At 41.1% G+C, this 27893-nt stretch overlaps 1 protein-coding gene across 2 annotated transcripts in view; it reads left to right on the plus strand.

The window, feature by feature from the left end:
• COG6 (component of oligomeric golgi complex 6) overlaps window positions 1–27893 on the plus strand; it is a 1421580-nt gene that overhangs the window by 1093690 nt on the left and 299997 nt on the right. For both annotated transcript variants that reach the window (XM_044071656.1, XM_044071657.1), the window contains exon 15: window positions 3691–3858. In XM_044071656.1, coding sequence (XP_043927591.1) covers window positions 3691–3858 — 168 coding nt within the window. The remainder of the gene's footprint in view (window positions 1–3690; window positions 3859–27893) is intronic.

Below are 27893 nucleotides of genomic sequence, written 5' to 3' on the forward strand. Positions count from 1 at the left end.
CTATGCAACCAGGCTTTCGGAGTGGACTGGGAAGTTATCAAGGCAAGTATAAGCACTCTCAAATCACTAAAGTAAAACAGTGATTGATTAGCCATAATATAAGTTAATAAAAATATTTAATAATGAACAAAATGATTAAATTTTCAATAAACAAACATAGCTCGATCACCAGGAAAATTAAATCAATACTGAAGGACAGAAATCTAGCATTTAGAAGAACTCTAACTGATCTCACTGATTAGTTATAATTTCCTAACTGAGTAAAGAACATAGTCCCTGATCTAAACTAAATGACTACAACAGAGCTAAGGCAGCCTTACATTTCTTGGTGAGCCTTTTTGGGTATTCACTGCACATTCTGTGAACAGCTCACAACTATAACTGACAAGTATAATTAACAACTGACCTCAGCTGTCTTCAGCAGGCTCTTTTATAGACTAACCTAACTGTCATAACTGTTTAGTTCTAATTTTCATTGCATATTTTGAAAATCAACCAACAGCTGTTTATTAAAGTTCCTTCCTGTCTTTCAGCTTCTGGCAGTAACACATAGCAACTGTCAACATTCAAGTGACATCATCTGCATATCAGCTGAATCTGAGACAGTTTGCATTTAGAATCTTTCTTCACAAACATGTGCAGTTAGAAATCTAAAAGGACACTGTTCAAGTCTTGAAAACAAACAGATTGTAAATCAACATGTAAGAACTTATTTACAATATCATAGCTAGTCATGCTGGCATAAAATATACAGGTTAATATGAAATTATATACAAAAACTTCAACAGCCTACCTCGATCTGGCTAAGGCCTTCGATACAATACCCCACTCAGGTATCATTGAAAAACTCATCAGCTTAAATGTCAACCCATACATCACAAGATGGGTTGCAAACTGGCTGAGTGACAGAACCCACAGGGTCAGAGTTGCTGGCGCCATGTCAGACTCCAAGCCTGTCACAAGTGGTGTCCCACAGGGCTCAGTCCTGGGCCCACTCTTGTTTGGCATCTACTTCTCCGAAGTACAAGCAAGCACAGGAGGGTTATGGCTGACCAAGTTTGCAGATGACTGCAAACTGGGCGCCATAGTAGAAAACACATCTGACACAGATATCCTTCAGAAGGGTCTCACAGAAACGGATAACTGGTGCCAGAGCCACGGCCTAAAGTTAAATGCCAAAAAATGCATAGTCATACCCTTCGGGAAAAACAAGGTTACCCCTAGCTACCAAATAGGTGGCAATCCACTGAGCAGAAGAAGTTATCAGGGACCTGGGGACCCAGGTTGATAGTAGTCTGTCATTCGACACCCATGTAGCTAAAGTAGTTAGGAAGACCTTCTACATTGCCCACCTTATCATGAAGGGTTTCTCATCTAGATCAAGGGAGGTCATAGTCTCCCTTTACTCATCACTCATCAGACCTATGATTGAGTACAATGCCCCATTCGGAATGTATCTGACCCGACGCTTGCAGCAGCTGGAGAGGCCACAAAAGTTCCTCACCAAAAGGATAAAGGGTCTCAAAAATCTGTCCTATGCTGCCCGACTGAAAGAACTCCAGCTCTGCTCAGTCGCCACGCTTGCTCAGAGGTGACCTTTGCCTAACATACAAGGCCATGTCAAACCCAGATTTGATGAATATTCTTCACCTCAAAAAATCCAGATCCATCAGAGCCACAAGGGCGGGAGACTTAAACCTGGACACGACTATTAATAGGACGTGCTGGAGGGATAGATTCATCACCCAAAGACTCCCTATGCTGTGGAACAAAATCCCGGTACATGTGAGGCAGAGCACCTCACTGGCCTTGTTCAAGAGAAATCTTGACCAATGGATGGGAGATCGCAGATATACCCCAGGGATTACCTCAGTGTCATTGCTCGACAGAGGCACAGCAAAATAATGGGTTTAGTTCCCCGTACTAAAGGGGTGGCGTAAGCCACAAAACGATGGGCTAGGCTTGTAAATGCCCTCGGGCAGATAGCCTAGTATGAACCTATGAACCTAAGATGACAGTGTCTAATTTCTTCACAGTGTATAAATGAGGTAGGTGTCTTAATGATTTGTTTTGGAAAAGGAAATAATTTGAGGGATCATAAAAGTAACAAAAAACACAGTACATTTAAATGTGGGAGGTGTAACCAGTGTAACAACATTTAGGTCACAGATAATGTTGTGGTGTTTTTTTTTTTTATTGTAACACCAAAGGGGTTATTTATTTAGCTGTATGTTGTCAGTGTACTGGATTTTATATAGGTAAACCCGAAAGGAAGTTAAGAGAGCATATGTATGAACATGGGTACAATATAAGTAAATTAAAAGGTCCTAATTCCATGTACAAAAACATTTCCACCCACCAAAATCATAAACTTCATTTTTTTTTGTCATGGAAAAGGTAGATTAGAAGCCTAAAGGGGATCTCTGGGAGTTAATTTTGTGGAAGAGAGAATTTTGATGGCAATTCTACCTTAATGCAGGGAATTTTCCTGTGTTAAATGACACAGTATCAGTGGCTTGGGCATTTGAAGTTAAAATCTTACCAAATTTGATTGCCTAGTAGTAATATTGTAATGTATATATTTTAAACTTCCTAAAATTAATTGTTCTTGATGTATTGTAACTGGTTTAAGGATGTTTTAGGTCTATAGGAAATCCTTTATAATACAGTGTGTGTTCCTTTAAAAAAAATTTTATGTAAGAGAGAGTCTTACTGGATTAAATTTGACATATGGTGTACTGAAGGATTGGAAGTTGTTCATTTCAAGTTTTTAACCATTCTGAAGATGTCCCTGTGTTAATGGGACGTAATGCTGAATTGTAGAATTGTGGGACTTTGCTTTGTTTTTTTGTGGAACAGTGAATATTTGAATAAATGGAACAGTGGTGTTTAAATCCCGTTTTCTTACCTTTCTTTACTTAACTGTTTTACTGTAGTGTAGTCTCCCAAGCTAGGGCTGAAAGTGGTCTTTTGGGATATGTGTTGTACCCTGGTGCATGAAGTCAGACAAGCACAAATTTGTTATCTTCTCCTTAAGTTGTGGTCATTCAGGCTGCGCTTGCTGAGTTAATGGATGGCAGTGTAAGTCATTAGAGTAGGGGCTAAAAGCTGTGTCCTGGCATGACTCATGACACCATGGTGTGCACTGTGAGGATGCAGACATGTCCTAATTGTGTGCATGACTGAAAAAGAGAGAGAGGGATTTTGGTAAAGGTGGAGACAGCAGTTGCCTACTGCAGAAGGCTTTCTCACAGATAGAACAACAGGGTGAATATTTATCTTTTATTTATGTATTTTGTTAGACAAAGCATTTTATATTCTGTATATTATGTCTGGATGATGTCTTGGTTAATTTTCATCTCTACTCTGTATACTTTTTGTGTTTTGTAACTGGGATGGTCCGTTAAGCAAAGCCCATTGTCAGAAGAGACCCACGGAGTAAAGTTCAAAGGAGTATTTCATGGTACATATTATGATGCAATTTTGAGTCATATTGTAACTGATGTAGCAATAAGTCTTAAGGTGGAGTTTGAGTTGACAACTGTACAAGTACCAGTAATATGACAAAAGCAATACTGATGATGTGCATGTAGATGACATGAAATGTAAAATATGTATTCAGTATTAACTGTTTGCTGCAGGTTTCTTAATTTATGTGTACTTAAAAAAAAAACTTTTTTCTCCCCTTAGATTTTGTCATGTGTTTTAGATCCTCTTCTACAAATGTGTACTGTATCTGCAAGCAATCTGGGTACAGCTGATATGGCTACCTACATGGTTAACTCTTTGTATATGATGAAGACAGCACTGGCACTCTTTGAATTTACAGACAAACGATTAGAAATGTTGCAGTTTCAGGTAACGTTTCATGTGTATGCTGACTTGTATTATGACAAACTTAGACTTATACATAGTGATATCAGAATAACTGCACAAAGCAGCAAACATCCAGTAGTGTTCATTATGTCTGAATTACATAACACACATCATAATTTTCTGCATATTTTACTTATGTTGCTACCCCAGTCATTCCTTCTGCAGAACAGATGGACATCCTGAGCTCCCCTCCCACACCATTGACTTCCTGCTCACCTCAAAACCTTGGTCTGAGCAAATTTTTCCTTCCCATTTGTTCCCATAACCATTTTATCTTGCACCACCAGGGATTCTTTCCTTTCCAGGAAAGGCTTCCTCTTGGTACAAAAGAAACAAAAGTCTGCATCTTAAAACATGATGCATTGTAACAGGTGCAGATTTTTTTCTTTTTATCTTAAACTGATTACACACACACACACACAATAGGGAGGTACAAACATTTTCACACTCTGCTGAGAAAGCATGTTGGTGCTGTCGTTCGTTACAACAACAAAAAAAAAAAAAATATATATATATATATATATATATATATATATATATATATATATATATATGTATACAAACCAGTGAAACAGTACCAAAAGCCAAAGACCAAAAAAAAAACAAGTAGTCAGGTAATCCACAAATAGTCACTGTAGTCCCAAAATGGGATACTATTTTGGGACTACCGTGACTATTTATATATATATATATATATATATATATATATATATATATATATATATATATTACACACACATATAATTTTTTTTTTGTTTTTTTTATTATTTTTTTGTTGCATGGAGCAAACTTGCAATATATGATCTGGTGCATTCACTCATTCATTACTTCCTTGAAAGGTCATCTAATACATAAACCATTAGTCAAAGACCGTCTCTGGTAATAAGACAAACCCTCTTTCCCTGCACCAGCAGGCCTACCTTGTTGGTAAACCTGAATCTTGTTGCAGTTATTTGTAATTATTTTTCATTCCTTGACACCTGTGTGTTACACTGTTCTTCCATCCTGGCATTTCTTCTGTAATTTCTATTCAATTCCCCTTTTAGGAAGTAATTCAAATTCTTATAAGTAGTTAAAATTCTTAATAGCTTATTTTTGCTACCCCATACTCCTACCTCATTAAACATCATCTTCTGCCAGCCCATCTAACTCTCCCAACATTCACTTACCTTTTCCACTGGTGATTGTACTGTGTTTGGACTGATGATTATACTCTGGATGCAATCACAGGATACCCAAGTACTATCTTCTCTGACTTCTGCACAGGGGGAGGTCAATTAGCACCAGTAATCTTGATTTTAAGATGATTTCTAGCATGGCATGCTGATTTAGTCCAGTCCTAGTCCATAGATCTATCTGTAAAAAATACCCTAAGAATTTCCTTTTTTTCTGTCACTGGACTAGATCCACAAACACAAATTTATCAGCATATCAAAGTATTGTTAAGCTTTCTACAGAACAAATATGTCTCTTTCTGTATAACTTAGCCTCTGCATTAATAATGAAGAGTGATTTTTGTATGATGTATTGCTAAAGAAGCAAGATGTACTTGCATTTGAACCATTATCTGATTGCTGCTATTATAGTTACAATGTTTATATTTAATCTTCAGCTAAATGTATAGTTCAGTCACTGAATTTGTTTTACTTTCTAAATGTTAACAATGTCATGACTAGAAGGCCCCTATAGTAGTCCATTATGTATATGTAGAATAAGTAAATAAATAACTGAGTGTAGCAGGTACCAGCTGATTGTGTCTGACCACATTTAAGTTTATAACTGTAGTCAGAGGCACAGGAAGCACATTAAAGCTGTGAAAGTAGCAGAGGGCATCGCCATCATTTTAGTGTTCTCAGTGACAGAATTCAATAACCTGCCAATAATCTCCTTCAGAAAAAAAAAAACAGAAATGCTTAAGCAGTCTGAACAAGAAACATTAAATACACACACATTCCACGTACTGTTTTCTTGTAATATAACAAGTAGACTATATTATAAGGCAGCACATAGCTATTATGAGCCAAATTCCGCACTAAGGAACTTACTAATCCTTGTATGTGTTTTAAGTTCCTTTTTATCAGAAGATTTATATCACTGACAAAATTATTCCATAGCTGTATAAAGAATTGTTTATTCAAAGGCAAATCATTCCATAACCTTATAGACTTAGCATGATATTGTCTTGTTTCTTGTTTTGGAGTAGTTCTTAGCAGGAACTAGCAAATGACCTATGATTTCTGAGCCCCTTGGTAGTGAAGAATGAGTCTCTCAGGGTAATAAATCCTTATAAATATGTAGTGATCAGAATACATATGCTGCTTTATCTATGAATTCCACATATGAAATATTTTTGAGATCTTGTAGGTGGACTAAGATTAATTTATGTCTAGTAACAAAATACAGCATTGTATTCCTATAGTGAGCTAATCAAGGAGGTACCACTTTTCTTGTGGAGTTGATACACTTGAAGTTCATGTGGATCACACTTTAGGCCTTCCTATTGATTTATGCCACATTCTCATCAAAACTGAAGTTTTAATCAATGACTATTCTGATATATTTATACAGATTAACTTTTCTTAGTTTGAAGTTCTCTGAATAAAGGTGAACACAGAATCCTTTGACCAAAATTAATTACGTAAAATGTTTCAGTATTGTTGATATTGTTACTTTTACTGTGCCATTTGCAGACTTCATTGAGGGAGTGCTGGAGGTTTAAGCCTCACACAGATCTGACATATTAGCTCCCAGGTTATAATCATTGGCAAATTTATAGAACCAGCAGTTAGAAACCGAGGTTTTAGAGGAAAATATATTAAACAACAGAGGACCCGTAAGCAAGCATATCACTGGATGTTGCTTTCCATTTGGAGTGTTTTTTTTTTTAATTTGAACCCTGAATATATGTTTAGTTAACCAGTTACTACATTAGTTGTTAATATATGAATATTATATAGACTGCTATGAGAAAGCTTTAGAGGGGTCAGCACAGACCACTGTAAGTGAAATGCCTGTATTCATAAAAATCTATCATGTTAGTCACAGCAAACATCAGATAATCATTGTTATAGTAATAACCTTTTTTATTCCTGGAACCTTGCAAGCCATTCTACTATGAAATCCATTCCTTCAATGCCAGTCTGGTTCCCCTACTTTTCCATGTTTACTGTTTAATTTTTCTATTGCTTGTTCTTATATCCCACTCTCCATAAATATCCCCATAACATGGGTCTCATTCTGGCCTGTATTTCCCCACACCCACAGTCCGTTTTCTTTTCTACCATCTCTGAGTATCTCCTTGAGGTCAAGTACCATCTGTGGAATATTCTCAGGTTCTGGTCTCCCGTTTTATTGTCCTTTTATGTTTCTGCTTTCATCCCATGCTCCTTTCCCTCTATCATTTTCACTGAAATCTCTTCCTTCCTTTTCTCCAGGTCCTATTATAGTTTCTCTGCTTTGTCCTTATTAGCTGTTTTCCATTTCTTTCTTGGTGCTTTTGTTCTTCTGTCCTTTGCCTACTTGCCTGCTCCTTGTACTTTTTTTTCTTCTTGCTATAGCCATTTCTCTCTGAGCCTATATCATGTTCACCAGTCTCCCTGAGTAACCCTGAACTTTCCCCCAGATGTTCATCATGCATATAGCTGCAGTCATAACAGATGGGTTATCCTGCCGTCAGGCGGGTCCTCAGTCGGCCGAATTCCAAAGTCTAGGTCCGGCGTCGGTTGTCGTCACTTCTTCCCTGACGTCAGTGCGGCAGGGGTATAAAAGAGCCAGCTGACACCATCTTCTTCAGTCTTTCTTGCCGCGCGGTGCCTGAAGTAGAAGCAGTTCGCAAGTGCCGGTCGGCCAGCTCCTGAGATTTGCGAAAATATTTCAGCCGAAATCTTCTTGAAAGCTAAGTACCCCGTTGTGGAAACTTTTCTTGCCTCAGACCGATGTCAGACAAAGTTAAGAATTGCATTTCATGTGGGAAGCAAATACCGCATAAGGATTTCCACTCTTTCTGTATTCCTTGCTTAGGCCCAGACCACGACGTCTCGGCCTGCCGTTTTTGTGCTAGATTCAACAAACGCACTATTAAGCATCGGGTGGAGTTCGCCCATCACTATTTTGGTAAAAAATTTAATTTCAATATGTCGTCGGATACTCCGACTCCAGTTTTGGGTAAAAGACGCAAGGATAAGGACCGACATACGAAGTCCGTGACTTCTACTGACACCACACTAAGGCCGACTACAGGTTCCCCGGTTCTCAGCGAGGCGCCTACGCAGCCCCTGACTACCGATGACACTTCATTACCGGTGTCTTCCGTGCCCGAGGTCGCAGGCTCCTCGGCCCCCACTCCGACTACAGATACTGCCGCCACTTTTGGCGGGGAAACCCAGAGTTTAGACAGGCCTGCCATTTCTCAAGGTGTCTTCAGGCCTTCCTCCTTCTCTATTAAGGCTTTCACAAAATCTAAAGCAGCCATGAAAACTAAAAAACAAGTACCACAGACCCCCTCTCAAGGCCCCATGCCTAAAAAACAGATGCACAAAAATGGCTGAGGATTTGATTACTCTTATCAGGGGTTCTCAACCCCCCTCGGACAAAAGGCCCAGATTAGAGGAAGACTACCTTTCCTCAGATCAAGCCTCTATTACCTCTGAACATTCTGAGGACCAGGAATATACATATTCTCCTTTTGAAGACTCTGATGCAGAGGAGTCTATTCCCTCGGTCTCCCCCCCTGAGGACTACTCTTTTGGGGAAACCCTACATACCTTGAGGGAACACTTTCACTGGGAAGGCCAAGATTACTCAGATTCCATGAAAAGGCTCAGGGATTTTCTCTTGCTCCCCCAGCATAGGCCTCTGGCTATCCCTCCTGTCTTAGATATATTAGGTGATGTGTACACAGAAGCCAGCCTCAACCCAGATTCTTTACCTCCGGCTCCTGTTAAGCCTGACAGGTATTACCGGGTTCCAGATTCACACCAGTTCCTATACAAGAGCCATACTGCTGACCCAGAAACTATTTCACAGGGTCCCAAGGGAATTAAGGCCTCTACTGCTAAAAACCCATTACCTTCAGAGAGAGATTCCAGAGCTTTAGAAAGGTGGGGGGAAAAGGTGTATACCTCGGCTACTTTAACCATGAGGGCATTAAACTGTCAGTTCCATATGTTAAAGTATCAACAGTTTTTATTATCTGAGTTGAAAAGCAAAATGACACAACCTGAGCAACCAGATTTAAAAGAGTTGCAGGATTTGTTGCATAGTGCAGAGCAAGTGGGTAAACATACCTTGCAGTGTTGTTTTGATGCTTTAGAGGCCTCATGTAGAGCTGCTGTTACAGGGTCTGTCATACGTAGACATGCTTGGCTCAAAGAACAAGCCTTACCAGATCATGTCAAGGCTAAATTACTAGATGCACCTCTTCAAAAAGATGTATTGTTTGGTGTTAAAGCTGTGGAGGTAATAAAAAAAATGGAGGAAAAGGCGAGATCAATGCAAACAGTGAAAGATTTCCTGCAGGTACAACCTCCACATTTCAGCAGAAACTGGCCTTCAAAAAATTGGTCCTTTCCAGCCACGGACAGACCTCAAAGAGGCAGATACAGGTGACCGAGAGGTAGAGGGCAATCTCAAGGATCATTCAGAGCCAGGCAATGGCAAGCACCTACCCCAAGAGGTGGAGAAGATAGATCACAGTCATTCAGAAAGCAGACACAATGACTTTCCCCTTTACCTGCCAAGCAAAGCTTTAATGGCAGCACCTTTAGGTGGAAAACTGGCATTATTCTCAGAAAATTGGCATATTGTCACAAAAGGCAAATGGATCCTGGACATTATTGACAGAGGCTACAGATTCCACTTTCACACCCTTCCAAAAATGAGAGGCATGCCAAACCTGCCACAAAATCAAAGGGCAGAGGCACAAAAACAAATTTCAGCTCTCATGGACATGAAATCTATTGAAGAGGTGCCTGCAAAAGAAAAAGGTCAAGGGTTTTATTCCCGACTATTCCTGGTACCAAGGAAGGACAAAGACTGGAGACCTATTTTAGATCTATCCATCCTAAACACATATTTACAGGTACCAAAATTCAAGATGCTCACATTACAGCAGCTTCTTCCCATGCTGGGCAAGGAGTCTTGGCTGGTAACATTGGACCTCAAGGAGGCATACCTGCATGTCCCTATCAGACAAGATTGCAGAAGATACCTCAGATTTCTTGCAGGTTCAACCCATTATCAATTCTCTGCATTGCCCTTTGGCTTATCTACTGTGCCCAGAGTGTTTACGAAATGCCTGGCATCAGTAATTGCCTTCTGCAGACTTCAAGGAATACAAATATACCCATATCTGGACGACTGCCTGATCCAAGCGGACAGCAAGGACATACTTCTGAAACACCTGGCGTTTGTAATAAGACTGTTGAACTTTCTGGGATACACAGTCAACAAAAAGAAATCAAAACTAATACCCTCTCAAACAATAATTTTCCTGGGTGCCAGCTTGAATACAAACACCCAGATGGCCTACCTCACGCCAGACAAACAAGGGCAACTGTCTCAATACTTCAGCAAAATGGCAACCTTCACCAGGCTGACTGCAAGGAAAGTCCTGCAGGCTCTGGGATTCATGGCATCTTGCATCCTGCTGATCCCATGTGCAAAGCTGCATATGAGGAAACTTCAATGGTACCTAAAAAACTTATGGTCTCAACACAGCCACAGTTTGGAAACAATTATACCACTCATTCCATGTCTTCAAAAGGAATTTCTGTGGTGGGCTCAAGCATGCCAAAGAAACAAAGGTCTCCCTTTCTGCATACCTCAAGCAAGTCAAATCATCACAACAGACGCCTCGGACTACGCCTGGGGGGCACACATGAAAGATCAGTGCATTCAGGGAAAATGGTCCCAAAAAGAGAAGCACCTACACATCAACCAAAAGGAAATGCTAGCAGTGCAAAATGCTATTATGGCCTTCAAAGACCTACTGCATCCAGGCCTGCTATTGATAAGGACAGACAATGCCTCAGTGATGTGGTACATAAACAAACAGGGGGGAACTCATTCATACCCCCTGTGCAGACTAGCCATGACCCTTTGGAACACAACTCTGGAATTGCAAATACAACTTCAGGCACAATTCCTGCCAGGGAAGGAAAACACATTAGCAGACAGCCTAAGCAGAAATATGACAGATCCACATGAATGGAAGTTGCATCCTCAAGTTTTCGCAAAGATAACTCAGGCATGGGGACAGCCAGACATAGATCTCTTTGCTACCCACAGAAATTACCAACTGAAAAATTTTGCTCAAGGACCTATCATCCACAGGCCTGGAAAGTGGACGCACTTTCCTTCAATTGGACAACATTGACAGTCTATGCCTTTCCGCCTCTCCATCTGCTGCCCAAAGTTCTACTAAAAGCCAGAGCAGAGAGGCCGAAAATGATTCTCATTGCTCCAGACTGGCCAAGACAACACTGGTATCTACTCCTGAAGAGCCTGACGCATTCCCCACCATGGATCCTACCTCTAGTGCCTCTTCTGTTGTCCCAGCACAACTTCAAAACTATTCACAGCCAGATCAAAACCCTAAATCTAGCCGCATGGAGAATCCCTTGATTTCACAACAGACCCTCCTCTCCAAGGAGGTGCAGGATGTCATCTTGGAGGCCAGAAGACCTTCTACTAGAAAAGCCTACTCTGCCAAATGGAAGCAGTTTTGTGCGTGGAATCAGAAAAAGGGCCAGAATCCTTGGGTAATAAATATACCTCAAATATTACAGTACCTAGCTGAGATGTTAAACAGTGGACTTTCCTCCTCCTCCATCAAAATCCATGCTTCAGCCATTTCTGCACAATACAACACAGATCCTCCTTTAGTCTCTCATCCTCTCTTAAGACAGTTCCTCAGAGGGGCTAAGAATATAAAACCCCCAAGGAAACCACCAGTCCCTGCTTGGGACCTCAACTTCATATTGGAAAAACGGACCCTTCCTCCATTTGAGCCAGCTGCTTCAACAGAACTACAATATTTGCCATGGAAAACGGCCTTCCTTCTGGCTATCACCTCAGCACGCAGGGTTTCGGAACTACAGGCCCTCATGGCTATGCAGCCTTTCATCATTTTCCATCAGGACAGAGTTTCCTTACGAACCAACCCTACCTTTATGCCAAAGGTAGTATCCAGTGTAGCCTTGAATCAGACTATCCACTTACCTACCTTTTACCCTAACCTACAAAACAAAGGGGAAAGACTACTGCATTCCTTTGACATTCACAGACAACTACGTTATTATTTGGACAGGACAAAGCCATTCAGGAAATCCGAGCAACTCTCTGTGTCTTATGCTACAGGTGCTCAAGGAAAGGCCATCTCCAAACAGACAATCTCAAAATGGATAGCCCACTGCATACGCTTTTGTTACTCATTTCATGGAAAAGCTGTGCCTTCAAGCATCAGGTCCCACTCCACAAGGGCCACAGCTACCTCTGCAGCTTTCCTCAGGGGGGTTCCTACCAAGGACATTTTGGAAGCAGCTACTTGGAGTTCAGTGCACACTTTCTCCAAACACTATCACCTTCCACTATACTCAAAATCTAGAGCAGGATTTGCCACAGCTGTCTTGCGGGGCATCCTTGTTTCTCCTAGTTCCACTTAGTGCCTGCCACCCCTACTTAGCTTTGGGATTCTACCCATCTGTTATGACTGCAGCTGTATGCACGATGAACATAGTACAGTTTTGTACCTACCATAAATGTAGATGTTCGAGTGCTCATACAGCTGCAGTCCAGTTCCCCCCCCCCTCCATCCCCTCTTAGGACAGGCCTTATGACAAACACCTTCTCATACAACCTATTTGGGGTATTCTTTTATGGTGTATTTGCTTGCAACTACTGTTTTTTTGATTATGCTATATTGCATGATTATATAAGTTTATGTTTTGCCTTCCTTCTGGGGGCACCTGACATCTGGGGCAAGAAAAACTGAAGAAGATGGCGTCAGCTGGCTCTTTTATACCCCTGCCGCACTGACATCAGGGAAGAAGCGACGACAACCGACGTCGGACCTAGACTTTGGAATTCGGCCGACCGAGGACCCGCCTCACGGCAGGATAACCCATCTGTTATGACTGCAGCTGTATGAGCACTCGAACATCTACATTTATGGTAGGTACAAAACTGTACTTTCTTGTAAGTGTCTTAAAGACCTATGATCTTGTCATTGTGCCCTTTATCAGTTGCTGTTTTTTTGTGTATTCCTTAGGCTAGTGAGTTGTTTTCTCATTCTTTCCTCAAAACACCTTTTACATTTGTTTTCTCCAATAATCTTTTTTTTCTTTTTCTGCCTCCATTTCTTGTTTCCTCATCTTTTCAAGTCCTCCTTCAGTTTCTCTGTGGTCCCTCTTTCGTTCCCTGCTGTTCTTTTCCTTTTTTTCCATTTCTCCTTGCAGTTGTGATCCATCCACTTATTTAGATTATAAACCACTGCTTATATGCCTTTTTTTCTTTACAGTCTTACATTTATCTTTAGAGAAGATGTAGGTGAAAGTAAAATCAAAAGAATAATCAAGAATAATTGGAGATTCTTAATGAATTTTCAAGAAATTAAAAATGTTATAGGGGAGACCCTGTTTTTGTCTCTAAAAGAGGAAAGAGTTTAAAATACTTTTTTAAGAAAAGGAATGTATGCTCAAATATGCCTGATGTTTTACAAGTGTGGATGAAAAGGTGTAACAGTTGTAAGTTATGTCAATATATGAAAGATGTTAAAAATTTTGTAGTGACAGCAAGAAGCTTTGAAATTAGGTTGAATAATTTGTATAATTGCAGGTCCAAATATGTGTTGAGTTTTACGGCAGAGATGAAGATCGGCTGTTATTGGTGAAGGGCATTTGTGTTATATGTTTTGAGTCAAAAAACAATGGTGGTATAGTGTTTGCTCTTATTCAGAGGTGAACATTGACAGTGACTAATGGCCCTTCAACTTCTGTTGACAAACAGTAAACAGTGCAACTTCTGAAAGAAGCTTCGAGGCCTCAAAGGTAAAAGAAAGCAAGAGAAACTCATCGTGGAAGCCTACCTTTCAAATGTTCATTGAAGAATATTTAAATGCTGCTTAAAACCTGAATCAGTCTACTGATCGATCTAGAACAAGCAATAGTTTTTGAAAGCTTTGTGATTTTGTCACCTGATGTAAGGCATTCGTGTCGGTCGGCCGTCGCGCCGATGTTATGTGTTGAAAAGGTGCTTCTTCGTTGATTATTTTGAGATAAATATTTCATTTTGCTTTCCTCAGTGAGAGCATGAATTTGGATTTGTGTTACTTTTCCTTGTACTCAGTATTCCTTGCATCTATTTCGGTAGCCAGACCGTAGGATCAAGACGCTGGATCTGTGAGTTCAACCTTTGCATGCTGGACCTCGTCTGTTTAGCGCATATCCTCCCGCCTGTTTTTTAGGCAGTTTGGAGCTCAAGCCAGCTAATTGGAAGGGAGTGAAGTTGTGCTTCCTAGCCCTGGATTCCATACCATTGAAGTCTGGAGATGAAGCCGGTGAATCGACAGCTCTCTACATTTTGTGAGCCGTTTAGTGATGGACTGTGATGCTGGCAGTTCGCAGCCATTTACGAGATCAACAGGCTGTTACCCTTTTCAGACAGTCACTTGCTTGTTGTGTTTGTGGTGAGCAGGTCGCTTTGTCTTCAGATTTTTGGCACTTTTATTTAATTAATTTGGTTTCTTTGAAAAGCAGTTAGGTCGTATTTGTTGTATAGAAGTACTTTTCCATGGCCTATTCGGATGCAAAAAAGTATTAAAATACACACTTTAGGGTTACCGCACATTACCTTAACAAGTAAATTTGATTGTGTTGTTGTTACACTTAGTGCAGTATTTTGTGGATTTTTTCTTCGTTATGAACGATATCACGATTTGTATAAACACACATTTTAATTTATAAAGTTGCCAGAATAACCTATTTTGCTTTAGTACGAATTTTTGAAAGAGAAGTCTATCCTCTTCCTAAGACCCCATCCTTTTATTTTTGTTTGTGCTGCCTACTCAACTCCACTACATCAATCTCTGCCACCTCTGCTTGCCAAACATGTCTCCCAAAATCCTTCATAATATCTATGTCCCATCATTACTACTTGTACTTCTCATTCCCCTATATTTTGCTACGTCCTACTCTCACAAAATACCCTTTTCCCCTCCTCCTACACAAACCAACTTTTGTACTCATTCACAACCTTCTCTATCTACCCACTACAACAACATATCTTCCACTCTTATTCCTCCCAAAACACTGTACCTTTTCCATCCCAAAAGCCTCACCACACCAAAAACTCTCACTCTGAAAATCCTCCCTCCCCATAACAGCCTCCTACTTCTAAAACACAAAAGACAAAAAGTTACTACCAATAATGACCTTGTCTTATGTGGCGATATTCATCCGAACCCTGGTCCCTGCCTCACCACTAACAATGTCTCCCCAAACCCTTTTTCTCCCTCTGGAATAAAACATAGTCCCCCTCACAATTCTTCTACCACTTCCTCTCCTAACCCCCTTTAGCTCTTCTCTATCAATGCTCAGAGCCTAAATAACAAAATTCACCATCTTCATGCTTGGATTTGCCACAACCAACCAGACATCCTAGCCATTTCTGAAACCTGGCTAAAACCCCATATCACCGACTCTGAAATCTTACCTCCTGGCTTCCAAATCCACAGAACTGACCGACCAAATAAAAAAGGTGGAGGCTCTGCAATAATTTTCTCTAACCTTCTCTCCCTGATCCCTCTACAAACTCCCAACTCCTGAGTTCAAAAACGCTGAACTTACAGCCAGTCTCCTTCGACTAAATAAACATAAGAACATCTGCATTATCTCTCTTTATATATCCCCAGGTGACAACACAACAACCCTTGAAAATATTCTTTACTGGGCCTCAACTGAAATCAAATTTGAAACCTACATTCTAGGCGACGTTAACATTGATTGGAATAAAATCAACTCTCCTTCCCCTCCTATTCATCAACCTCTTTAACTTCACCCAAGTAATACACTCAACCACCCGCCTAACAAAACAAATCCCCAGGATCTACCATTGACTGGATCCTAGTCTCTCATCCAAACAAAATAACTCTTTCAGGCACTATCCCTGATACCTTCAGTGACCATCTCCCTACTTTCATACACGCTCCACTAACTCTACCCAATATCTACACCACTACATCCACACTCGTAATCTCAGCAACTTCAACCCAACTATCTTCTCAAACATTCTTAAACATACCAACTGGCAGACCCTAAATACACTTCCCTAGACAAAGCTGTAGAACAGTTTAACTCTATCTTCCTAAATACTCTGAACTCCTAGCTCCTCCAAGAAACAAACTAGTCAAAGCTAACTCTGCCCCTGGCTATCCAAAGAAACAAAACAAGTCATGCATCAAAGGGACAAATCTTGGAAGCTATACCAGAAAAATAAAATCCCTTCTTCCCTGCTCCAATACACCCAACTCCAACCTAGCTAAAAACTAATCACCCTGGACAAAAGAACTACTACTACAAACTACAGTCCAACCAAAATAAGAACCCCAAACAGTTCTGGAAATCAGTAAATTCCCTTCTCCACCCAGGATCTAAAATAACCCTTGCCAGACCCAAGTAAAACTGACTCAGATCTAAGCTCTCTCTTCAACAAATTCTTCACGGAATCTATAGCTAATCTTACCAAATCCTTCCCCAACAATAATACATCCAACTCTCTTTCCTCTACTCCCAACAACCCCTCTAACTGTCCTCCCAGTTTCCAGCTGAAACCTGTTTCAACTATATTCATAAAAAGACTCTTATCTAAACTAAAGCCATGCACTAATGCCCCTGATAACATCCCCTCCTCTTTCCTTAAATGTGCTGCCGAAGGTATTGCTCTCCCTATCAGCATCTTAATTAACAGATCTATAAAAGAGTCATATGTTCCTATGCTTTGGAGATCAGCCTACATTCTCCCACTTCATAAAGGAGGCAAAAACACAAATATCTCCAACTTTCGCCCAATTGCCCTACTCTCACCTTTATCAAAAATCCTAGAAATTCGTCCACCACCAACTCATGCCTTTCTTAATCCATAACCACCTCCTAACACCCACCCAACATGGTTTCCGCCCTGGACACAGCACTATTACTGCCTTACTATCCTTCTTAGAAACAGTCAACCAAGCCAGGGTTTCTGGGTTACTAGTTTCCACTGTACTGCTAGATCTGTCTAAATCCTTCGACACCATCTCTCACAAACACCTTCTCTTTCATCTATCAAACCTTCATCTCTCCCCTGATACTCTATCCTGGTTCTCTAGCTACTTATCAGATAGATCCCAAGCTGTCAAATGGAACAACTCTACCTCCTCCTTCTTACCTACACCCACTGGTGTTCCCCAGGGGTCCATCCTTGGACCCATGCTTTTCAACATCTTCATAAATAACCTTCACTCTGCCATCCCAGACACAACAGTCATCCAATACAGATGATTCTACCTTAGTCTGCCGCCTCCAACATTCCCGAACTACTGACAAAAACCCAAATAGCTTTTTCCACTACTGAGAACTGGATGCACCAAAATCATCTCTCTCTAAACTCTAATAAATCCAAAATTCTTCTCTTCGCTCCCTCCAGGGCTTGCACATTTGATAAAACAGCATTCAAAATCATAAGCCAAACAAAGTCAACCATAGAGGTGGTCCCATCTGCAAAACTCCTTGGCATCACTATAGGCGAGCACCTCAAATTTGATAGCCACATACAACAAAACATAAAGAAAACCCACCAAAAGCTAGGTATGCTCTATAAGAACAACTGCTTTCTCTCCAACTCCGCTAGACATTCCTTAGCAACTACCTATCTTCTACCATCTCTACTATATGGAGCCTATATGGAGCCCCTCTCCTTACTAACCTGTCTTCTTCCATCTCCACTAAACTCGAAATCTGCTATAATAAAATCTCTAAATTTGCTACCAAATCTAAAACCTCTTCTCACCATTGTCTTTCCCTACAAACTCTGAACTGGCTAGAACTCCCTAACTACCTAGACTACCTCCAACTAACCACTGCTCACAAATTAATATTCTACCCTGAAAAATGCCCAGCCCTAGCAAACATCCTTCCGCCATACACCCCAAACAGATCTCTTAGATCTGAACACCAAAATTTAATCACCATCCACAAACCCAATCGCCCTGCTGGCCAGCTCCTTCTCTCCTACTCTCTTGGCAGGAAATGGAACTCTCTCCCTTCTTCTCTTAGAACAACATCTAACACTGAAGCCTTCAAAATCCAACTTTTCTCTTACTTATCCTCTAAACATAAGTGCACCTGCTTACATCCTACATAAATCTACATAAATTCCCCTTGAACCCTCTACATCCTTTCTCTTTACTCTACCCTAATACTATCTTCTTTTCTTCTCTTTTTCTCTCTCGATCACTGCTTATCAAACTATATTCTACTCTCAGTTTATGTACTTTCTCTCTCTCTACTCCTCATATGTAAATATTGTAAATAGCATGTAACCTTACACCTTCTTTTCATACAGTCAAACCTGCTACTTGAAGGAAACTACTAAATCTATTGTATCTACCTTCCTGAATGATGTTTTTTGAAGTATACTGCGTATTTGCTTTTTTACTAACTGTATTCAATGTAATGTTATTCCAAATGTATATATTTTATTACTATCTTTTACACTATGTAACTTAGATTGTATTTGCTTTGCTTTTGGAGCTTTTCTCCCCGGGCCTCCACTGAAAATGGGTACGTTCTGGCCCAGTGGACTTCCCCGGTAATCAAACTGGAAAATAAAAATAAAATAAATAAATAAATGTCCAGCATTTTATATAGGAAGAACCATTAGAGAATTCTACATGCGAGTGAATGAACATATAAGAGCAGTAGACAAGATTGATGTAAGCAATGCCTTGGCAAAACATGTTCACAGGTGTGCTAGGCTAATGGCCCTGGAGCCTTTACAAGCCTAGCCCATAGGAGTACCCTGGCATTGTGCCACCCGACATTAGTTCCCACTGCCTCTGTCTAGTAGAGCCACTGGAGTGATCCCTGGGGTGAATTTTCTATTTCCCATCCACTCATCAAGATTTCTCCTGATGATGGCCAGTGAGGTGCTCTGTTTGAAATGTATGGGAAGTCTGTTCCATAGCATGGGCAGTCTCTAGGTTTTGAACCTGTCCCTCCAGCATGTTCTGTTGATTGTGGTAATGAGGTTGAGGTCTCTGGAGTATGTGGTGCGGAGAGATTGGGATTTCTAGCAGAGCTTGGTCAGACATGGCTTTGTAAGTCGAGCAGAGATTGCCTCTTAAGTAGGTGATATGAGACAGAGAATAGTTGGACTATTTTTTAGAAAAAAATAAGGCATGCTTCAAATTTGTAATAATTGATGAAGTTAATGTTTTTGATCATAGGTTTGATGCGGAAGATGAACTGGATTGGAGAGAATATTGCTTGCGAATTAGGTGAATGCATGTATATACCCTGGCGTAATGATAGGGAAATTGTTAAAGTTGTTCTTAGAAGGAAAGGAGAACTGCTGTAGTGGTGCTGCGGTAACGTTGTCGCCTCACAGTAAGACGTTGTCCTGTTCGATTCTCAGCTAGAGCATATTCTGTGTGGAGACATGTGTGAATGGGCGTACCTTCGTTGAAGGTTGTGCGTCAGGGCCGGCAACTCGGCACGTAAAAATCTACTGCCAATCATTAGCGGACCGAAGTTCTGCTGTGGCGACCCCTAACTGGGAAAAGCCAAAAGACACAACCGTTCTTAGAAGGAAATGAATAAGGCATTAAGTGCTTTGCATCACATGTTATTGTTATTAACTATTTAAATAAGTATGTTTATTATACAACTTGGTCTGAAGAAGTTCCATGAAGGGAATAAAACTGCTTACCAGTTGGATTTTTATGTAATAAAGTCATTTTGTGTTTTTAGCCGTTCGTTTTTTATTACATTTATCTTTCTTACCCTCTTCCTCCTCCTTTTTCTGCACATTTCTCCATCTCCTTTTGGATTGCATTGAGAGTTACCAGTTTCTCTAGAATGTGTGATACCAGTAGGTAAGCCATTATCCTGATTACATTTACCTTACCTAACATTATGAATGTTTTCTCTTCTCTTAAAAATATCTCTGTTATTTTGCCATTCATTTACTCCAGAATTTTTCTCACCATGTCTGTCATTGTTCTTCCAACTCTTACATCTAGATACCTGAAGTACTATTTTTTCCTGTACAGAAGACCCCCTTTTCTTCCTTTCCCCTTGCCTGCCCCATCCTCAGAACCACATTGTTTTTTTTTTCAGATTATATTTTAGACCTGATTCTTGTTCTAATCTGTGGAACACTTCCAGTGCTACGGCTATTAACAGTCTCTGTGTCTCTATTTGAAAGGTTGGGTCTCACAATGCCAAGCCGTATAATATGGAGGCTGTTTTGCTGAAAGTCTGGGCTTACTAAGTCCGATATTGCCATTACTGACAGTATTCCTTTTTCTCTGAGGTATGGAGATCCTGGAGTTAGTGTGTCTATGTATGTGTGTGTGTATGTGTGTATCGTATCTATCTAGTTATCTTATATATATATATATATATATATGTGTGTGTGTGTGTGTGTGTGTGTATATATATATATATCTGTGTATATATATCTATATATGTGTGTATATATATATATATATATATGTGTGTGTGTGTATATATATATATATGGATTTACTTCTAATAATTGAAAGCCCACTTAGCCGAAGATGACTTTACCAAGATGACAACAACGGACTATTACTTCACCGAATGATCACACTACTGAATTTTTTCCGCTGATCCCTTGCTTGAAAAAGGGAATTCTCTGGTGGGCTCGACAGGTAAGCTGAAGTCCAAGACTGCCTCTCCACCTTTTGGATCCAGTCCAAGAAGTTTACAGATGCCTCAGACACAGGCTGGGGCATGGCCATGGGAAAATACACTGTCCAAGGAAGGTGGTCCTTCTCCCAGAAAAGGGAAGACAGCAACATAACGGAAATGAGATCCTTACTCCTGGCCCTTCAAACCCCTTCTTTGCACAGGCCCACTGAAGTTGTTCACTGACAACATGATGGTGCTCTGATATGTGAACAAGCAGAGTGGGTCCAGATCCTACCTCCTTTGCAGGTTGGCCCTCCTAGTATGGGACGTCCTGGAAAAGCACAACATGACCATTCAGGTGGTGTACATCCCATCTGACAGAAACCTTGTGGCAGACTCATTGAGCAGATCCTGGACTCAATCCCATGAATGAATGCTTCACAGGGATGTGTTTCTGGACAGAGTCCACCAGTGGTGTATGCGAAACATAGACCTATTTGCCTCCCATCTGAACAGGCAACTTCCAAGATTTTGTGCCAGAGTCCCAAGTCCTCTGGCTTGGAAAGCAGAAGCCCTCTCTTTCTCATGGAAGGGGATGTTTCTCTACGCATTCCCTCCCCTTCCTCTAATACCAAACATCCTGCTCAAAATCAGGCAGAACCAACCAAAACTCTTGCTGGTGATTTCCTTTTGGTCAAGACAGCACTGGTTTCCCCTTCTCCTTCAAATAGCCCAGGGCCATCACCACAAGTTACCCCACACAGTGGACCATCTGTCAGAGAACAAAGGATCCCTTATTCACCCTCACCTGTCGACTCCTCAGTTGACTTTGTGGGTGATAGGGTTTTAATTCCTTTCCAACACCTTTTTTCTTAAGATGAGCTCAGGGTTTTGCAGGAGGCCAGAAAACCCAACACTAGAAAATTATATGTTTCCAAATGGAAAAGATTTTCATTATGGTGTCAATCTAAGGATCAAAATCCATTAATCGTGAATATTCCAGTTGTTTTATCCTACTTGTGTGAGTTGCCCAATGCTGGCTTGTCTTATTCATCTGTCAAAGTCCACATCTGAGCCATGTCTGCATGTCTGCCCTTGTCTCCTTCCTCGTCTTTAGGTTCGATGTGAAGCAGTTCCTTAAAAGCATCCTCCACATTAGACCTCCCTGGAAACCCATCCTTCCTTCCTAGGACCTGAATTTTGTACTAGAGAAATTGACTCTGTCCCCCTTTGAACCAGCAGCATCCACTTCCTTCAAGCATTGAGCCAGGAAAACAGTCTTGCTGTTTGTCTTGACTTTGGCTAGAAGGGTGTCAGCCCTAATGACTGCTCCTCCCTTTCTATTCTTCCATAAGGATATGGAGTCTCTGAGGACTAACCCATCCTTTATGCTGAAAGTGGTCAACAACCTCTCTCTCAACTCTCAACCAATTCATCCAAATCCCACCCTTCTTCCTTACCCCACAAAACCGCAGTGATAGCATCCTGCATTCCTTGGATGTTCACAGACAACTGAGGTTCTACCTGGACAAGACTAAACTCTTCAGGAAATCTGACCAGCTCTTCATTAATTTCCATCCCAGGGTGCTGAGTCTCCCTGCTTCCAAGTAGACCATATCATCGTGGAGCTCCAATACCATTTCCCTTTGTTACACTAACCATGGAAGAACTCTCTACTCCCCTGTAAAGGCCCACTCTACCAGAGCCAAGGCTTTCTTCAAAGGTCTGGATAACAGTACATGATCTTTGGCACTGTCCCTCAAGTGAATACTGCAGCAAGTGAACAGAAGGACTTAGAAAAGTTGTGTAAAATCTTACCATAACCGTAGATGTCCTTCTCTTCACTGCTGCAGTATTCTATCCGTCCCACCTTCCCCACTGGACTCATGTCTTTCCTGGATGAGCACATCACTCAATCCCTAGTCAGCCTTTCCTCCTGGGGCTTTCAGTTCTCAAGATGGTACATGTGTACATCTGTTTTATGGCCTACGGACAACTGCAGCCTACGGCAGACGTAACACGTACCCTAGAGTGGTGGAAGTCTTTTGTATACTGGCCAACAGTGGAATGCCAACTGTCAGGGATAACCCTCAAGTGAAGAACACTGCATTAGTGAAGAGGTTATGGTAAGCTTTTATGCAACTTTTCTTTCACAGTACTTTGTTCTGTTGTTAATTTTCTCCAGTAATTTCCAAACCCTATATCTGATGTTGTTAATTTTCGTTCTGTCCTCAACTTATGGGTTCAGATCTGAACCCTTGGCTCTTACTTGGCCGTTGCAAAAGCTCATTGAAATTAGAAAACTTTCGAGCTACTCCTTTACCCACAATGCACCAACCCCAAGTACCTCAGATCCCTTTTGCCGCTTCAAGCCAAAGATGTGTTTTTTCAGTGCTCTCAAGCGACTTTTCATAGTTAACCATTATTTACTTTTAAAAAAAGTTGTTTTCTTCTCTTTTAGTCTATTTAGTGTTTTATATTACCCTTTTTGTCTCAAAACCTCTCTTTTCCGTACTAGTGTACTTCTTTCATGCTATTGTCAGTAGTCTTCCCTCTCTTACACTTTTCAGCATATTTCGCTATAATGTGTGTATTTGCTACTGGCACAGCCTACTGGACACACCACTGGCACAACCTAAATCGCCTAGGAAGGCTTGAACTGCCTAGCCTACTGCAGTTCAAGCAGCTAATAGTGGCACATAAAGTCCTCTACCAACCAGAAAATATACCTGCACTAAAAAATATTATCAGCCCCTACACCAGCAGCCAGCCACTGCGATCATCCACTGGTCTCCTAGTTCAAACATACAAATCCAACTACTCAGCTGGGGACTCTCTGTTTGCCAACTCTATTGGAAAAACATGGAACAGACTCCCAGCTGACTTGACCTTACAACCCTCATTAACACGATTCATTCGACTCTGTTACTTAGGTGCCTTACCTTCAACTACTTCTAACTTTTTTCTACCACACCATTTCAGGAATGGTCAGTTGTATAACTGCTGCTCAATGTGTCTTAAACCTGAATGTAATGTTTTATATATATATATATATATATATATATATATATATATATATATATATATATATATATATATATATTTAACTTTGAAAATAATTTTATGTTTTATAAAGTGTTTTATAATAAGTTAGTACTATATGTGCTAAATGCTGGCATTGCTTATGACTGTAATCTGCTTGAAACTGGCATTTACTAAATGTTCAATGTGTATTATTATCTTGGAGCTTTTCTCCCCGGATCACTGCTGAAAATGGACATATATCCAGTCGGACTATCCCGGTCAACAAATGTAAAATAATAAATACATTTTATATATATATATATATATATATATATATATATATATATATATATATATATGTATATATTTGTAGATATATGTATTTAGCTTTATATATTCTAAATATTTTTCTGTGGGGTTTCTTGATCTTTCACAGTGTCAGGGTGGCAGAGAAACTGTCTGGTTTTAAGAAGTGTACTAAATGTGTTTATAAAATACTGCTGTCAGATACACATTCCTTATGTGTTTACTGTTTGGGATCTGCTCCATTTGTCACTCTTTCAACCCTACAGCTCTTGTCTAGCGTAAAAATAAATGAATTCTTAAAGGGTTGCTTCTGTCTTCTTTTTCTAAGGCCTTATCTGGAACTTCTCCTGAGAAAACTAAAATGACCATTTCTCCTAGTACTGCTACAACTTCTACAAAATCATCTGGGAAATCTAAGAAAAGGCCTCTTTCAGATCCGACTGACTCTTTGGATCCTAAAAAGAAAATGATAAAGTTGCAGGATATGACTTCTCACTTGGATCCAACATTCCTGACAAAAGAGCTATGGGATCTGACTTCACAATCGGATCCAAAGCTTCAGAGACTTAGGCGTCTGTCAGATCAGACTTTGGATCTGACACCAAAAACATCGGAGCTCACAACTCATTCCACGCCCCTTCCAAGGACCAGATACTCTCCCCTCAGTGGATCCTGTTCCATCTAGATTCCCTTCTCCATTTTTGGAAAGACCTATGTCTCCTTCCCTTGTGTCCACTCTTTCTTCCAGGAGCCTTACAGAAGAAGATGTGGAGAGGTTAGTGAGAAGGATTCTCTCAGCACAGAGCATGTCAAGTGTTCCATCGACTCCTACCCTTTCGGATCAGGAGATCCAACCTTCCATCACTCCCATGTGTAAGTTCCTCCTCGACTCCATTCCTGGCCTTGGAGATACTGAATCCAAGAGTATCCTTATCCTTGGATCAGAAGCTTGTTCTCAGCTCTTCGGTAACATCAGATCTGGAGAGCTGTTGGAGCCAGAGCTGCCCAGTCGAGTCCAGGGTGTCACAGTTGACTCCAAAGTTCTCGGAGCAATCTCTGCACCTCAGGGCCTTGGCATGGGTTAGTTTGGCTCTGACGTCAGCATTGGAGGGGTTCTTCTCATAGCAGGGAGGGACTTCTGTCTAGAGACATGTCCTTATGCATCCGGGGTCCTCTTTTTCTCTGGGGTCCTCTTTTTCTCTGGGGGATCTGCCATTGAGGTGATGGAGAGCCTTGTCAGCATCCTCGACAAAGATGGTGTCCTTCCCCTTGGATCCTTATTCTATAGATTTGCCACTTCTTTGCATAGAGTCCCATCTACCTTCTCCACAGGGACAGCCGATACTGAAACTCCAGGCTTCCCAGCAGTCTCTTTCCACCTCTTCTGAAACCTCCCCAGAGCACCCTACTGAGGAGGTCCATAAGAAGAGAACATGCAAGAAGAAGCACTTAGACTCTCCCGAGGAGTCAGTCACATGAACACACAGACTTTGATGAAGGTGAAGGGTCTCTATGGTCATCTCTTGAAGATGTCCAGTTTGGAGACATCATTGAAATCCTGAAACAGATAGGTAGCTGGAAATCCAATGACCCTTTGTCTGAGGAGTCTGTGTTCCTGGAGGCATTTGGTACCAACCCGTCTACCTACTGGGTGACTCCACCCACCGATGACTTCGTAGAATTGATCTCACAGCAGGCATGGAATGCACCAGACATGATTGAACCAATCCCCTGGAGACCAGACAAAATTTTAACATTACCAGAGAACTGACAGTTTTGGACAAAAGGAGTGGTGGTTGATACTATAGTCTTGGCAATGGCCACAAAAAACGAAACTATCTGAAGAGAGTTCCATTGTCCACCCTCCGAACAAGGAGTCTTGGTCGATGGACAGGTTTGGGAAGCATGTCTATGCTTCAGTGACCTTTGCCTTAAGGTCTTTGAACTATTTGGCACATTTCATTAGGTTGCAGAGAGACTTAGTAAAGGAACTCTTTGATACCATTTCAGGATCCATTTCTGAAGAGGTACAGACATCTGTTACTTCTCAGCTGGCTACCCTGCAATTAATCTCCAATTCATCCATGAGGTTAATTTCACATATGGCCGAAGGAACCTCAAGGGCAGTGGGTTCCAGCATTTCCATAAGGAGACACACCAGGATGCGCTTATGTGATTTTGCGGAGCCCTTCAAGGCTTCACTCATCAATGCCCCTTTTGACGGAATGTCTTTGATCTCAAAGTTAAGGACACTTTATCCAGGTGTGAAAGGAATGGAAAGACCATGTCTCCCCTGGGTGTATGTTTTTCCATTCCTCAAAGATCCTTCTCCAGGAATCAAAGAGGTACTGGATAAATGTGGTTCAGGAAGTCCCAGGGTCGTTTCCAGGAAACATGTGGAGGAGGTTCCCCAGGGGTAAGGGGAGAACTTCAGTAGTAGATGCCACCCTGGCAGCCGAGGTGACCTGCAGAACCAAGAGTCTAGAGATTTCTTTTTTGACAGACCCTTCCAGCACTCCTGAAAGAAGACCCAAATGTCCCACTCTGGAGGCAATCAGGGGCTCAGTTATCCCTACACAGGAGAGCCTGGCTAGAGATTACAACAGATACATGGCTGCAAGGATCATTTCCAAAGATTATATAATATCCTTTTACCTTTCTCCTCCAACATCAAGAAAAATCCCCAATGTTCCACCCAGTCAGAGGGAACAAGCAGCACTTCATATACAAAAGCTGCTAGAAAAAAAGTCATTCATCACTCAGAATTATTTTTTTGCAAACGAAAACAGGGTCTGGAGACCAGTCTTGGATCTCAGCTATTTAAACAAATCAATTTGATGCGCCAAGTTTTGGATGGTCATGGTTCAGTCCATTCTCCCATTTCTGGGCAATGATGAATGGATGCGCTCGATAGACCTTCAGGAGCATACTATTACGTAAAAATGAACAGGCACTCCAAAAGTTATTTATGCTTCCAGCTGGGAACCAGCCAGTCATTACCACCACAGCCCCCAGGGTGTTCACCAAATGTATGGCAATAGTGGCAGCTCACTTGAGACTGCAAGGATTCTGGTTGTTTCCATATCTAGATGAATCATTACTGCCCTGACCAGGCATCATGTAATACAGCAAGAATTCAGGTTCTTCAGATATGCTCTTATCTGGGGATAACCATAAACTACAACAAATTCTCACTTGGAACCTGCTCAAAAGTTGGAGTTTATAGGAGCATTATTCAACACAAAGTCAGTGATAGCTGCAGTGCCTCCAAGAGTTCAGACCTTAAGAACACAGGTCAGGAAAGTAATCTGCAGCACCAAGATTTCTGCCTGCCTGGATCTTCACGCCCTTGGATCAATGGCATTGGTAATAACTCTAGTACCTTTAGCCAGGTTTTACATGAGGATTCTGCAATGGATGCTAGCCACACAATGGTACAATAGTCAATACCTTACCAACTAATGTCTACCTCAGTACGTATTACACAGATTTGTAAGAGAGATCTCAGGTGGTGGATTCAATTGGAACAGGTCCTACAAGGTTGTCCATTTATTCCCCCTCAGCCCAAGGCCATAGTGACCATGGACACTTCACAGTTAAGGGTGGAAGAGGCATTACTTGGGGAAGGCAGTCCAAGGCACTTGGTCCCCCGAAGAGACCAACTTGCATATCCGTGTTCTAGAGATGAAAGCTGTGATTTTAGCATTGCAGGCCTTTCAAGAAGCTCTTCTCTTGGGGACAGTTGCAATTTAGATGGACAGTATGTCATTTGTTTGG

This window comes from Protopterus annectens, chromosome 5.part0 (assembly GCF_019279795.1).
Source record: "Protopterus annectens isolate FY-2018-M chromosome 5.part0, PAN1.0, whole genome shotgun sequence".
NCBI lineage: Eukaryota > Metazoa > Chordata > Ceratodontiformes > Protopteridae > Protopterus > Protopterus annectens.